This window comes from Cherax quadricarinatus, chromosome 56 (assembly GCF_038502225.1).
Source record: "Cherax quadricarinatus isolate ZL_2023a chromosome 56, ASM3850222v1, whole genome shotgun sequence".
Lineage (NCBI taxonomy): Eukaryota > Metazoa > Arthropoda > Malacostraca > Decapoda > Parastacidae > Cherax > Cherax quadricarinatus.
The window spans coordinates 10,828,524-10,845,174 of record NC_091347.1 but is presented as its reverse complement, the minus strand read 5'-3'; the positions used below and the strand labels follow the sequence as shown (position 1 = coordinate 10,845,174).

Genomic DNA, 16,651 nt, shown 5'->3' with positions numbered 1-16,651 from the left:
GTGAGTGTTACCCAAGGTTGGTGAGTGTTACCCAAGGTTGGTGAGTGTTACCCAAGGTTGGTGAGTGTTACCCAAGGTTGGTGAGTGTTACCCAAGGTTGGTGAGTGTTACCCAAGGTTGGTGAGTGTTACCCAAGGTTGGTGAGTGTTACCCAAGGTTGGTGAGTGTTACCCAAGGTTGGTGAGTGTTACCCAAGGTTGGTGAGTGTTACCCAAGGTTGGTGAGTGTTACCCAAGGTTGGTGAGTGTTACCCAAGGTTGGTGAGTGTTACCCAAGGTTGGTGAGTGTTACCCAAGGTTGGTGAGTGTTACCCAAGGTTGGTGAGTGTTACCCAAGGTTGGTGAGTGTTACCCAAGGTTGGTGAGTGTTACCCAAGGTTGGTGAGTGTTACGCAAGGTTGGTGAGAGTTACGCAAGGTTGGTGAGTGTTACCCAAGGTTGGTGAGTGTTACCCAAGGTTGGTGAGTGTTACCCAAGGTTGGTGAGTGTTACCCAAGGTTGGTGAGTGTTACCCAAGGTTGGTGAGTGTTACCCAAGGTTGGTGAGTGTTACCCAAGGTTGGTGAGTGTTACGGAAGGTTGGTGAGTGTTACCCAAGGTTGGTGAGTGTTACCCAAGGTTGGTGAGTGTTACCCAAGGTTGGTGAGTGTTACGCAAGGTTGGTGAGAGTTACGCAAGGTTGGTGAGTGTTACCCAAGGTTGGTGAGTGTTACGCAAGGTTGGTGAGTGTTACGCAAGGTTGGTGAGTGTTACCCAAGGTTGGTGAGTGTTACGCAAGGTTGGTGAGTGTTACGCAAGGTTGGTGAGTGTTACCCAAGGTTGGTGAGTGTTACCCAAGGTTGGTGAGTGTTACCCAAGGTTGGTGAGTGTTACCCAAGGTTGGTGAGTGTTACGCAAGGTTGGTGAGAGTTACGCAAGGTTGGTGAGTGTTACCCAAGGTTGGTGAGTGTTACCCAAGGTTGGTGAGTGTTACGCAAGGTTGGTGAGAGTTACGCAAGGTTGGTGAGTGTTACGCAAGGTTGGTGAGTGTTACGCAAGGTTGGTGAGTGTTACTCGACAACACTTCAACTGATGGACTTAAAGTATTCAGTGTTCGTGTACTGGGGTAGGAGGGGGGCTCGTGTACTGGGGTGGGAGGGGAGCTCGTGTACTGGGGTGGGAGGGGGTCTCGTGTACTGGGGTGGGAGGGGGGCTCGTGTACTGGGGTGGGAGGGGGTCTCGTGTACTGGGGTGGGAGGGGGGCTCGTGTACTAGGGTGGGAGGGGGTCTCGTGTACTTGGGTGGGAGGGGGTCTCGTGTACTGGGGTGGGAGGGGGGCTCGTGTACTGGGGTGGGAGGGGGTCTCGTGTACTGGGGTGGGAGGGGGACTCGTGTACTGGCGTTGGAGTGGGTCTCATGTACTGGGATGGCAGAGGGGCTCGTGTACTGGGGTGGCAGGGGGGCTCGTGTACTGGGGTGGGACGGGGGGCTCGTGTACTGGGGTGGGACGGGGGGCTCGTGTACTGGGGTGGGACGGGGGGCTCGTGTACTGGGGTGGCAGGGGGGCTCGTGTACTGGGGTGGGACGGGGGGCTCGTTTACTGGGGTGGCAGGGGGGCTCGTGTACTGGGGTGGGACGGGGGGCTCGTGTACTGGGGTGGCAGGGGGGCTCGTGTACTGGGGTGGCAGGGGGGCTCGTGTACTGGGATGGCAGGGGGGCTCGTGTACTGGGGTGGGACGGGGGGCTCGTGTACTGGGGTGGCAGGGAGGCTCGTGTACTGGGATGGCAGGGGGGCTCGTGTACTGGGGTGGGACGGGGGGCTCGTGTACTGGGGTGGGACGGGGGGGCTCGTGTACTGGGGTGGGACGGGGGGGCTCGTGTACTGGGGTGGGACGGGGGCTCGTGTACTGGGGTGGGACGGGGGCTCGTGTACTGGGGTGGGACGGGGGCTCGTGTACTGGGGTGGGACGGGGGGGCTCGTGTACTGGGGTGGGACGGGGGGGCTCGTGTACTGGGGTGGGACGGGGGCTCGTGTACTGGGGTGGGACGGGGGCTCGTGTACTGGGGTGGGACGGGGGGCTCGTGTACTGGGGTGGGACGGGGGGGCTCGTGTACTGGGGTGGGACGGGGGGGCTCGTGTACTGGGGTGGGACGGGGGGGCTCGTGCCCTGGGGTGGGACGGGGGCTCGTGTACTGGGGTGGGACGGGGGCTCGTGTACTGGGGTGGGACGGGGGGCTCGTGTACTGGGGTGGGACGGGGGGCTCGTGTACTGGGGTGGGACGGGGGCTCGTGTACTGGGGTGGGACGGGGGGCTCGTGTACTGGGGTGGGACGGGGGCTCGTGTACTGGGGTGGGACGGGGGGCTTGTGTACTGGGGTGGGACGGGGGCTCGTGTACTGGGGTGGGACGGGGGCTCGTGTACTGGGGTGGGACGGGGGGCTCGTGTACTGGGGTGGGACGGGGGCTCGTGTACTGGGGTGGGACGGGGGGCTCGTGTACTGGGGTGGGACGGGGGCTCGTGTACTGGGGTGGGACGGGGGCTCGTGTACTGGGGTGGGACGGGGGCTCGTGTACTGGGGTGGGACGGGGGCTCGTGTACTGGGGTGGGACGGGGGCTCGTGTACTGGGGTGGGACGGGGGGGCTCGTGTACTGGGGTGGGACGGGGGCTCGTGTACTGGGGTGGGACGGGGGCTCGTGTACTGGGGTGGGACGGGGGGCTCGTGTACTGGGGTGGGACGGGGGGGATAACAACCAGTTACTGGGATTTTATAAATTTGTTTTTTCTGCGATAATTTTCTGATGATTGTGATGATAATTAGAAAAAGATTCAGATTATTATTGTTTATATTTTAGTTTTTAACGAACTGAATCGTTAACTGTTAACGAACCTCCAGGAAAACGATGTTAACTGTTAACTTTAGGCTGTGTTTTTTCTGATTTACAAATTTACTAACGTAGATAACACACCTGCAGTTATTATCTTTGCTGTGATAACTGGAGAATGCCTCTTCTGGTCGGCTTCAAACTTATATTACTGTCAACTGTTTTTCTAAAAAGTATATTTCTTGCCCAAGAGTTTGAAACAAAATATATTTTTCAAAGAAAATTGAAATATACTACTTAATGAATTTACAAATTTAGAGAGTCGTACAACATTGTATTTTTTTACACTGGTGGATAGTTGGTCATATACCGTGTACATGTAGTATACGGGTTGTCTGGGTCATATACCGTGTACATGTAGTATACGGGTTGTCTGGGTCATATACCGTGTACATGTAGTATACGGGTTGTCTGGGTCATATACCGTGTACATGTAGTATACGGGTTGTCTGGGTCATATACTGTGTACATGTAGTATACGGGTTGTCTGGGTCATATACTGTGTACATGTAGTATACGGGTTGTCTGGGTCATATACTGTGTACATGTAGTATACGGGTTGTCTGGGTCATATACCGTGTACATGTAGTATGCGGGTTGTCTGGGTCATATACCGTGTACATGTAGTATACGGGTTGTCTGGGTCATATACTGTGTACATGTAGTATACGGGTTGTCTGGGTCATATACTGTGTACATGTAGTATACGGGTTGTCTGGGTCATATACTGTGTACATGTAGTATACGGATTGTCTGGGTCATATACTGTGTACATGTAGTATACGGGTTGTCTGGGTCATATACTGTGTACATGTAGTATACGGGTTGTCTGGGTCATATACTGTGTACATGTAGTATACGGGTTGTCTGGGTCATATACTGTGTACATGTAGTATACGGGTTGTCTGGGTCATATACTGTGTACATGTAGTATACGGGTTGTCTGGGTCATATACCGTGTACATGTAGTATACGGGTTGTCTGGGTCATATACCGTGTACATGTAGTATACGGGTTGTCTGGGTCATATACCGTGTACATGCAGTATACGGGTTTTCTGGGTCATATACCGTGTTTATACAGTATACGGGTTGTCTGGGTCATATACCGTGTATATGCAGTACACTGGTTGTTTGGGTCATATACCGTGTATATACAGTATAGGTCGGCTGGGTCATATACCATGTATATACAGTATAGGTTAGCTGGGTCATATACCGTGTATATACAGTATGCGGGTTGTCTGGGTCATATACCGTGTACATGCAGTATACGGGCTGTCTGGGTCATATACCGTGTATATACAGTATACGGGTTGTCTGGGTCATATACCGTGTATATGCAGTACACTGGTTGTTTGGGTTATATACCGTGTATGTACAGTATAGGTCGGCTGGGTCATATACATTATACGGGTCGTGTAGGTCATACACCGACTCGTATACTGTATACCGTGGTGCGACTGGGAGCCGTGTCGAGACACTGTCCTGGAAAATATTCCTTCTGTCACTGAGATTTATAACATGAAACACTAAATAGTGTCAAATATCCAGTGATAATAATCTACAAGTAGGGAAATATTCAAGCAACTATTGAGGAAGTCAAGATTCCTTTCAATAATTTGATGAGGTCATTTTCGGTTTTGTTATCCATGGATAAGTTGAGAGAGCTGCTGCTGACCAGCTTCAATATTTCAGCATTGATGTATCCTGTATACAAGAAAATTTAGGTTGTTAGGACCAGCTGTATGAAAATAACCCTCACATAAATTTCGGTCCGATTTGGATCATTTACAAAGTTAGATTTTGTACCTTTGTGGCTTTGTAAATGGTCCAAATCGGACCGAAACGTCTTTGTAAGCTCCTCTCTTCTATATGAGGGTTATTTGTGTATTGCTCTAGTCACGGTATTGTGTTTTTTCGTTCTTTAAGGACCAACTGGCCGCTTCTTTTTAATATTGTTATTTTGTCCTCTATGAAATATTTTGAAAATTCCTGTTTTAAACGAGTTGATTTTTTTCTGTGTGATTTATCATCCAAGAAAGATGATTTATAACAATTCAAGTAGGTGCAAATTTTTATAAATTACTAACACAATTAAAACAGTTACAATTATTGATCGAAATTCAAGAACACGAGAATGCTTCTTCCGATCTGTTTCAAACTTTTAACACTGGTGTGCTTTCCTCAAGGAAACGTTCGCATTGTTCTTAGACAACGTAAGAATGATCGGTTTCAAACTTTCAAAATTAGTGCACAATTTTTTTCGAAGACGGGTGACAATTAGTTTATAGCATTTTATAGCAGTGGTGGTTTCTTAATTTCGCAAAATAACTTAGGATGCGTTACCTGCTCGGCTTCAAACCTCCAACACTGATGTATTTTACTTAGATTATCTTAAGTGTAGTCACACAAAGAAACTGGTACTGGTGCTCTCAGCTCAGGACTTCACTTTTCACCTCCAGCCTCAAGATCTCCCACCTCAAAATCTCACACCTCAGAATCTCCTACTTCAAGATCTCTCAGCTCAGGATCTCCCCTTCCTCAAGATCTCACAGCTCAAGACCTCCCAGCTCAGGACCTCCCTGCTAAAGACTTTCCAGTGCAGGATCTTCCTGCTCAGAGCCTCTCAGCTCAGCTCAAGGCCTTCATATTCAAGATATCTCAGCTCTATATCTCCCAGCTTATGATTTCTCAGCGCTGGGTATCCTAGTTCAGGACCTCAGCTAACGACCTCTTAGACCAGAATCTCTCACTCTGGACCTCCCAGCTGAGAACCTCTTATCTCATGACCTACCAGCTCATGACCTCCCATATCAGAACCTCCTGGCTCTGGATCTCCCATCTCAGGACCACCCAGCACAAGACCTCCGCTCATGATCTAGCAGCTCAAGCTTTCTCACTTGCGGATCTCTCAGATCAACATATCCCAGCTTAGGACATATCAACTTAGAACCACTCAGTTCAGAACCTCAGGACCGGGAGTATATAAGAGAGGAAAGTAGTGACAAGTAACTTCACAATCTAGTTAAGGTGATGTCGGAAGGTAACATTGCGGCTCGTCCAGGAGTTTTATCAGAATAAATTCCTCTGTTACAATTATATTTGAAGAATACCTCTTGTAATCGGCTTTAAATTCCAAGCACTTATCCTATTGGAGTTTTCCACCAACCTGGACAGTCTCTACAGTAGGCCAGTTAGACAAGACCAGTTTTCCATCCAGCAAGATCACTGGATATAAGTGAATGGGTAACCTTTGCCTGATGGCCAGGTTCGCTGGGAACTTGGTCTCGTCTAGTGGCCTACTGGACGCAAATTTCTGGAAGAATTAGTTTCCAAATTTCAATAAGAATTCGAGAAAATTGGTTTATTGGCTTCTATCAGATAACTTCTGGATGCATTTTCTGATCGTCTCCATGACAGGCTGAGAAGTTATCATGAATTCTCAATGTGGCTCTTAAATTTGTGTAATCATCATGCAAGTCGAAGCTCAGGTCAGTTCTTATGTCTTCAAGTGAGGGGTCAGTAAAGCCAATAAGTTTTTTATTTAAAATTAATATTACTGCGACTTTCAAACGGTCTTTTTTCCTTGTGTACTCACCTAATTGTGTGTGTGTGCCTGTGTGTATGTGTAGGAGTTTGTGATATGACTGCATTTTTTTTCCTTTTGGCAATAAAGCATCTGACTTGATAAAGCTAATTTTCTGCATTGTTTCTGTGTTGTGGTTTTCTGCTGTTATAACCCATCTGCTTCAAGGTTCAATGTGTTGTGCATTCAGAGATGCTTTTCTGCATACTGTATCACGTGGTTATTTGAGTTACTATCTTCTTCCTATTAGCTTGAACCAGCTTTAGCATTCTCCTCTGATCTTATTAACTAGACGTTTTCACGCACACAGCTGATGCTCACTGCATGTTTTGTGTTTTCCACACCATTATTTGTATAATCTAGAGACTGTTGTGCGTGAAAATCTCAGGAGATGATAAGTTTCTGAGATACTCAAGCTGCCCCATCGTTCTGAGATACTCAAGCTGCCCCGTCATTCTGAGATACTCAAGCTGCCCCGTCATTCTGAGATACTCAAGCTGCCCCGTCATTCTGAGATACTCAAGCTGCCCCGTCATTCTGAGATACTCAAGCTGCCCCGTCATTCTGAGATACTCAAGCTGCCCCGTCGTTCCACGGTCAAATTATTATTATTATAATCAAGAGGGAAGCGCTAAACCCGGAGGATTATACAGCGCCTGGGGGGGGGGGATGTGGAAGGCATTCAGGCTTAATTCGGGGAACTGGAGCACAGATCCAATTCCCTAAATCAAGAGCCCCTCACCAACATCAAGGAATCCACGGTCAAAGTCACTTAAATAAATGTTTGTCCTGAACGACAACCGAGCCTCTTTATTTTGTCTGTATGTTTTTAGGCAATTAGTTGCTGCCACGTGATTAGTTGATTAGATATTTGCACTAGCGAGCAGGAGTACAGGTCAATGAGTATATATATATATATATATATATATATATATATATATATATATATATATATATATATATATATATATATATATATATATATATATATAATTATAAATTTCTTGCTAATTGACCAGTTTTACTTATTCGGCACGACATATATATGATATACATATTTATATATAATGGCTCTCACAGAAACAATATTTCTTTATATAAATTCATAAATTCGATACACTAGCGACTGAGGAGTTAAATGTGTTTTTCATAAGTAGTTTTGTGTATTCTCACTGCCAGGAGCTGGAGAAGGTGTAAAGACGAGACTGGGACACGTCTACAAGGGCGACAAGTACCAGCTGGGTCCTGCCACATGTGTTTGGTGGGACATCAAGAACAATAATTGGTCTTCAGACGGCTGCCGTCTCATAAATCAGACAAAGCAGTATACAGACTGCATGTGCAACCATCTTACCAACCTGGCGGTCATCATGGATATTAATGGCTTTCTTGACGAATTTTCTGTAAGTTAAGACTTTAAGATGAGAATGTTTGAGTGTCAGAAACAGCAGAATTATTATACTATACTCAGCAGCATCGATTGCATCACTAACAAACTAGGCTTACTGGTAGCTGAGTGGGAAGTGTGTAGATTTCCTAATAACCAGTTGAGAAATAATTGGTAAAAGGACTCAAATACATGACCAGGTATTCCTCCACTTGCTTCTCTTTACCTAACAGTAAATAGGTATCTGATTGTTATTAAACTGTTGCGGCTTGTATCCTGTGGGACTGTACTACTGATTGTACTAAACTTAGTTTTGAGATCAAATCAAGTAGTGCAACAGTTCTTAGCCTGTAAATTCACCTCTGTAAAAATGCGACCTATGTTGGCGAAGTCATTTACAAGATTTAACTTCCTTTGCGGATGATACTAGGATCTGCATGAGGCTGTCATCTGCTGAGGACGCGGTTAACCTCCAAGAAGATATAAACAAAGTTTTCCAGTAGGCAACGGTAAACAATATGATGTTCAATGAGGACAAATTCCAACTACTCCGTTATGGAAAACTAGAGGAGATAGTAACTAGAACAGAGTGTACTACAGACTCTGGCCATACAATAGAGCGGAAAAATAATGTAAGGGACCTGGGAGTAGTAATGTCTGAGGATCTCACTTTCAAGGATCACAACAGTGCCACGATCGCACGTGCAAAGAAAATGATAGGATGGATAATGAGAACGTTCAAAACGAGAGATGCCAAGCCAGTGATGATCCTTTTCAAATCACTTGTTCTCTCTAGGCTGGAATACTGCTGTACATTAACGTCTCCATTCAAAGCAGGTGAAATTGCAGATCTAGAGAGTGTACAGAGATCCTTTACTGCACGTATAAGTTCTGTCAAGCACCTTAACTACTGGGAACGCTTGGAAGCACTTGACTTGTACTCGTTGGAACGCAGGAGGGAGAGATATATCATAATCTACATTTGGAAAATCCTGGAAGGAATGGTCCCAAATCTGCACACAGAAATCACTCCCTACGAAAGTAAAAGACTGGGCAGGCGATGCAAAATGTCCCCAATAAAAAGTAGGGGCGCCATTGGTGCACTAAGGGAAAACACCATAAGTGTCCGGGGCCCAAGACTGTTGAACAGCCTCCCATCAAGCATTAGGGGAATTGCCAATAAACCCCTGGCTGCCTTCAAGAGAGAGCTGGACAGATACCTAAAGTCAGTGCCGGATCTGCCGGGCTGTGGCTCGTACGTTGGACTGCGTGCGGCCAGCAGTAACAGCCTAGTTGATCAGACCCTGATCCATCGGGAGGCCTGGTCATGGACCGGGCCGCGGGGGCGTTGATCCCCGGAATAACCTCCAGGTAACCTCCTTTGCGTAATCTGATAGAAAGAGTTTATTGAGTCGGTAATTGTGTAGCCGCGGCTTTGTAAACAGCAGAGGGAAAGGTGACAGTTTGTAAGTTGGATCAGGTTCTATTAATTAGCATACAAACCTACTATATAGGCGAAACCTTTAGACAATAAAGGTATTAAACAGCTGCACAGTTAACTTGCTCATCTATCGGCCTTGTTAGGCAGGTCCAACTCACACTTGCCCACACCCAGTCATATACTTGTTTAACCTACAGTTAAAGCCGTCCCAGGTTTAAGCTTCAATAACGCTACTCAGCAGTTTGATTTATCATCCACAGCTCAATTACAAAATCGGTGTTTTTCTATAGCCTTTCTAAATCTAAATTTTTCCAATTTGAGCCCATTGCTCAGATATATACTGGACATTATTCATATTGCTATTTATTTCTTCATACCTTCCTAATTCTATGTTTTCCACTTCATACACATTCTGTAATACGGAGACCAGAACTGTGCAGCATAATCTAAATGAGGTCTTACCAAAGTTGTACAAAGTTGAGGTATAACCTGAGGACTCCTGTTAGCTTTAGTGTGAACACTTTACATTACCGCTAACCAAAACTCTTAAATCTTTTTCACATCCAGAGTAATTGAGTTCTGCATTATTTAGTTCATATGTCATCTATATTCTCTTTTCGCAGGCTTAGAACCTTACATTTTTCTAAATTAAACTGCGTCTGTCACTTCTCTGACCACTACATCAACTTACAGATCTTCCTCTACTGTTCTAATATCCTCATCAGAATTTATCTGACGGCCTATTTTAGTTTCATCGACATTCTTGCTTATGTTATTTATTGTATTCTTTCATTTATGTCGTTTATGTACACTGTAAGCAACAAAGAAACAAATATGTGATACGTTCCCGCTGTTGCCTATCCGTCAACCAAGCCTCTATCCATATGCATAATTTTATATTCATTACCATGATCTACTCCACAAATACCTTAGTGAAAAATGTTAATAAATTCGTAACTCGGGAATGCCCTTTTGTAGAAGCGTGCTGAGATTCATTGATCCATGTGTTTTTCAAGGTGGCTTTTAACAGCCTCGGTAATTGATTCCATCAATTTTCCCACAACGGAGGTTAGGCTAATTGGTCCGTCATTTGAAGCTAGCGATCTACCTCCTGTTTTGTAGACAGGTATCACATTTGCTAGTTTCCACTTATCCAACATTATGCTAATGGTTTCCTAAGTTACTCCTTAAATTCCGAATCAGTGAAAAGAGTTCACTAGGCCCCGGGGATTTGTTTGGTTTTAATCTACTCATTTGCTTGAGAACCATTTCACTAGTGATTTTGATCATGTAGAACTTATTTTCGTACTGATCTATTCAGTTTTTGAGTTCTGGAATTTCTTTAGTATTTTTCTGTATAAAAGCTGTGAGGAAATTAGAGTTAAAGGTGGTACACGTTTCCTTGTTACTGATAGTAAACTGATCTGAACAACTCCTTTACGCCTGAAAGAAGCTTTTTACGTTGGTCTTCAATTCCATTGCAACATTAGTTTCATAATCTATTTTGTAAAGTAAAAGGACACAACTAATGTGGCATTGTATTGTGGCAACGTTTCGCTCTCCAGGAACTTTCTCAAGTTGTTACAAACAATACATGGACTCAAAGAGCATATATAGGCTTAGAGTGAGGTGCAATACTAGTGGTAGCAGTAATACAATAAGGTAGAACAATTAATTGGCACATGAGTAAAAGGTAACAAAAAAATAAGTTAGACAAACAGACTGGATAAAGAAGGCTTCTTTCAGTGTACATCCTCTGTAATGTGCTTGTCTAGTATTATCAGGAGAGACTGTGATGGCATGGTTTACTGTTTTCAGGAGGATTTTTCTGCGGAAATTAGTTTCTTTGATCACTAATTGGGCGTCCCTGAATTTCATGAGATGACTGGTGGAATTCCATTGTTGTACGAAGGCGTTGTTCAAGTTACATCCTGTTAAACCCGTGTGATCCGTTGTCATCAAAAGTGATCATTTGTCAACAATGGCTTTCCCAGTAAACCAGTAAAGTATCTTCCAACAACGTCATGAAGTGGAAACCCCAGTTATTGTATATTCATGTTACAAGTTCGCCAACTTAGACCACAGGATAAGAAAGTATTTAATGTTTTTGACATAGTTTTGGTAAACGCAACACACTAACAAACAGGAGACTGAGTAGACTTCGCTGAATGGGAAGAAGAATAACAAAAGACTTACGATCCAATAGAACGTAATGCTCCTGTCTCCATACAGATGGAAAAGCTCTGGTCCTTTTAAAAAAATTTGGTACTGTTACATAGCCTTATGATATTTTGTTAAACATTTCAGTTTTCTGGCTTATCTGTCAAAGATGTCTATTTCATAGACAATTAACTAGAAAGAATTGGGTGTCAGGTTACTTTTCAGGCAACTTTAGGAAAACTGATAAATTCTCAATTGTCAACACTAACCTGTGGCACACACTTCACACAGGCGCCTCTGAGGATCATCAGTGCTGTGGGCTGCACCCTCTCCATCATTTGCCTCATTCTCGCTATCATCTGCCTCTCCATCTCCATCAGATCAAAAAAGGTAAGTTCAATGAGTTAGTAATACACCACACACACACACACACACACACACACACACACACACACACACACACACACACACACACACACACACACACACACACACACACACACACACTCAGGAGGAAGAGCAAATACAACTTCCCTCAGAACCACCTACAGAAGACCATCAACGCCGACAACCCCACTGCAACCAACCAAACTAACCCCAAACAACCCCACACTCTGTACCCACCGTCCCAACCACAAACCCCATCTTCACAGCAACCCGCTATAGTATCTTGCCAGGTCTCCTGCTTCCCCAGCCACAACGTACCCCTGAGATCACAGTATTAGAAAAGAAGCTGAAGGTTTGATACACCACCGTGGATGGAATAAATAAATGTGAGACGTATGAAAGAATCAAGCAGACGTCCCCAGACATCATAGTACTCACAGAAACGAAACACAGAGATGGTAACAGACGCGATTTTTCCATCTGGATATCAGCTCCTGAGGAAAGATAGAGGGAGCAGAGAGGGAGGAGGAATTGCACTGCTCATCAAAAAACCGGTGGGGATTTGAGGAAATAGAAGGAATGGACAGAATGGGCAAAAGGAACTACATAGTAGGAACAATTCAGTCTGGCGGTCCTAAGGTGATAATTACAGAACAGCAGGAGGCCAAGAGAAGAATATGATGAGAGCAACAGAGCAATGGTAGACACACTAGCTGAGGTGGCCAGAAGGACTCGCATGGGTAGGATAAGGTTACTAGTTGTGGGTGATTTCAATTACACGGAGACTGGGAAAACCTGGAGCCACATGGGGGACCTGAAACATGGAGATCAAAGATGATTGAGGTGGTACTGGAAAACCTTATCCATCAACATGTTAGGGACACTACCAGAGAGAGATAAGAGGATGAACCAGCCAGACTGGATCTCATATTCATTTTGAGTGGTTCATATATTGAGGACATCATGTACAAAAGGCCCCTCGGAGCTAGTGATCACATGGTCCTGAGCTTCGAAAACATAGGTGAGTTACAAGTGGAAAGGGAAGCAGGAGTAGAATGGGAGAAGCCAAACTACAAAAGTGGGAACTTCACAGCCATGAGGAATTTCCGGCAAGAGGTTCAGTGGGAAAGAGCATTGATGAGATAATCTATAAACAAAATGATGGACTACGTGACAACAAATGCAAGGAGTCAGAGGAGAGGTACATTCCCAAGGGTAACAGAAATAATGGGAGGACCAGAACGAGCCGTTGGTTCACCCAAAGATGTGGAGAGGCAAAAACTAAGTGCACTGGAAAATGGAAAAAGTATAGAAAACAAAAGATTCAGGAAAATAGAGAACACTCGAAGAGCCAGAAACGAATATGCACAAATAAGGAGGGAGGCCCAGCGGAAATACGTAAACGACATAGCATCGAAAGCCAAGTCTGACCCGAAGCTGTTGTATAGCCACATCAGGAGGACAACAACAGTCAAGGACTAGGTAATCAGGCTCAGGAAGGAATGAGGGAAGTTCACAAGAATCGACCGAGAAGTATGTGAGGAACTCAACATGAAATTCAAAGAAGTGTTCACAGAGGAGACAAAAGGGACTCCAGAAAGATGGAGAGATGGGGTACACCATCAAGTGTTGGACACAATACATACAACCGAGGAAGAAGTGAAGAGGCTGCTAAAAATAATAATAATAATAATAATAATAATAATAATAATAATAATAATAATAATAATAAATGTTTATTTCCTTGCAGAGATTATAATGTATGGTTTACATATTACAAAATATTAATTACAAGGAAGGTCTCTAGCATGCCTAGGCATTTCGGGCATTAGTGAGCTAGATACCTCAAAGGCAATGGGGCCGGATAACATCTCTCCATGGGTCCTGAGAGAGGGAGCAGAATCGCTATGTGTACCCCTAACAACAATATTCAACACATCTATTGAAACAGGGCGACTCCCTGAGGTATGGAAGACAGCAAATATAGTCCCAATTTTTAAAAAAGGAGACAGACACAAAGCATTAAACTACAGACCAGTGTCACTGACATGTATAGTATGGAAAGTCATGGAGAAGATCAGTTGAGGAGTGGTGGAGCACCTAGAAAGGAATGAGCTTATCAGCGACATCCAGCATGGTTTCAGGGATGGAAAATCCTGTGTCACAACCCTACTGAAGTTCTATGACATGATGACAGCAGATTGCATTTTCTTGGACTGAGCCCTGCTTAGACCTCTGCAACACTACTGGTCGCAAAGATTTGTTAAGTTATACCATGAATTAAGGAAAGATCCTGGAGTTCACCTTACGAAACAAAGCAAATGCGATAATAATTATGGACAAAGTAGATTACAGTTTAAAAATGAACATGTTATAAGAAGACGGGGGGCTACGTGCCCCATAAATCATTAAAAGACAGCCAGCCCAAAGCACTGATAATAAAAACCTGATGAACGTAGCATAAGTGACGTGATAGTTATCAAAAATTCGATCAGACTTCAGTATGCTGTAAAAGATTTAACATTCTAAATATAGATATATCTGGCAATTGTCATAGGAATTTTTCCATACATCTAGAAAACGGGTTCGGTTTAACGCTTTCTCTGGTTATAATAACAAATAATAGAAAGCGGGTCCACAGCTGAATAATTTAAAGGACTTATTTAAAGGGGAGACATTTGTAGTTTATCCAAAAGAAAGCCAGCGATGGTTTGTATATTCCACAAGATTCTGAGGCATTGATTCCTCAGTGTTGCACTACAACACTTAAGACATTCCATGGCATTTGTATATGAGTCCTGTTTTAGGCTGTGCATGATAACCTGTACTATAAACGGGTCTAATTCGAATAAGTCACCACTATTATTATATAATGAACGTGGATCAACAAGCCGCATGATTTACCACCCCGATGGATATCATGCCACTTGCGTCCATAGCCACGTGTTTGTTCCCTGATGTCACCTGATGTCACGGTTGCCTCGTGTCACCCCGGACGTCACCATGCTACATGAAGCAACCTCGCAATATCACCTTGCGACGTCACAGTTGCCTGACGTCACCCATGATGACACTATGCTGCCTGACGCTACCTAGCGCATCACCCAGGAGGTCTGCCCGACGTAACTCCAGGACGTCACCTCACGACGTCATGCTTGACATCACCTCATGATGTCCTATCGACAGTATTATAGTTTCATAGTGAGCAATTTGTATTCAGTAATGTCCAGAACGATTGAGAGAAGATATACATGTTAAAATAAGTGTCAGTGACCCAAGACTGTTCAACTGCCTCCCAACATACATAAAGGGGATTGCCAGTAGACCCCTGGCTGTCTTCCAGAAGGCTCTGGACAGGCACCTAAAGTCAGTACCTGATCAGCCGGGCTGTGGTTCGTACGTCGGTTTACGAGCAGCTAACAGTAACAGCCTGGTTGATCAGGCCCTAATCCATCATGAGGCCTGGTCACAGACCGGGCCACAAGATCATTTATTAGGTTACATATATAGGGGGTTGAGAATAAGGAAACTGAAAAATTAAATGTTTACGAGCTAGAAAATTGAACAGTCTCATGGCACAAAATGGCCGATAATAACATGCTAACCCGGAGTTTGTTATTAACTTGTCTAGTGTTGAACTGACTCGCGAACAACAGACACCCCTCGGATATGGGTTAAGTTTCGCTCCTACTAGAAGGGACACTATGTTTACCTTGATAAGTCTTTGCAGTCTGGAAAAACAAGGGGATTTATTCCTTGAAACGTTCAACATTTGCAGTGGCATGGTATATGGGGCTTTGCTCAGACCTGTGGAACCGAATTGTCCTCAGAGATATGTTAAATCTTAACATCAATTAAAGAAAGATCCTAGACTTCACCTTACGAAAGCAGACAAACAAAACGCAATAGTAATTATGGACAAGGTAGATTACAGCCTAAAAATGAATATTTTATTAAATGACAAGGAAACTTATGTGCCCCTTAATAAGAACCTATTGGGCATATGCCCGGTCAAATGCTTGGCAACATTTCTGAAGCTCACATAAAAAGCAATGTTGATTGATCTCATTGACAAATTGCAAAATGTTAACATATCTAATGATTTTCCATTAGTAAGGTATGATGTCACAGCGTTGTTCACCCGAGTGACTATTTCCGATTTTCTATTTTATTTGGAAGAACAATTACATGAGTTCTCTTATGCCTTTCGATAAGAATACCGTTACTGAGCTGATTAAGTTCAACTATACCACGGATAGGGTTTGAACCCGCGATCAGTCTTAAAACGGGTTCAAACCCCACCCGTGGTATGGTTTGTTTGCAATCGTGTCATTACGATTTCGTGAGTCTGATTAAGCTGTGCGTAGTTGATTGGAAATTTGAGTTTGAACGGAAATACTACGCAGGGAATGTCTGTATGAAATCCATTGTCTCCCTTATTGAGCAGTCTGTATATGGAGTTTTTCATGGCTAGGCTGTTGAAAGATATCCTGCCCTGTGGCTAGGCTGTTGAAAGATATCCTGCCCTGTGGCTAGGCTGTTGAAAGATATCCTGCCCTGTGGCTAGGCTGTTGAAAGATATCCTGCCCTGTGGCTAGGCTGTTGAAAGATATCCTGCCCTGTGGCTAGGCTGTTGAAAGATATCCTGCCCTGTGGCTAGGCTGTTGAAAGATATCCTGCCCTGTGAAGCTAGATGATTCAGATATGTGGATGACATCTTGTCCCTCTGGCCGAATGATATGACCCTGGATACATTTTTACCGAAATTTAATACTCTGGTCCCGTCTATTAAATTCGTCTTGGAGATAGAAGTGGACTTGAAGGGG

General features: G+C 44.3%; 1 protein-coding gene across 5 annotated transcripts in view; it reads left to right on the top strand.

Annotated features, from left to right (window-relative positions):
- The window catches only part of LOC128700667 (adhesion G protein-coupled receptor L4), a 361,845-nt gene that overhangs the window by 269,812 nt on the left and 75,382 nt on the right, over positions 1-16,651 (top strand). For all 5 annotated transcript variants that reach the window (XM_070097077.1, XM_070097076.1, XM_070097073.1 and 2 more), the window contains 2 exons: positions 7,630-7,853; positions 11,730-11,828. In XM_070097077.1, the coding sequence (XP_069953178.1) occupies positions 7,630-7,853; positions 11,730-11,828 (323 nt within the window). The remainder of the gene's footprint in view (positions 1-7,629; positions 7,854-11,729; positions 11,829-16,651) is intronic.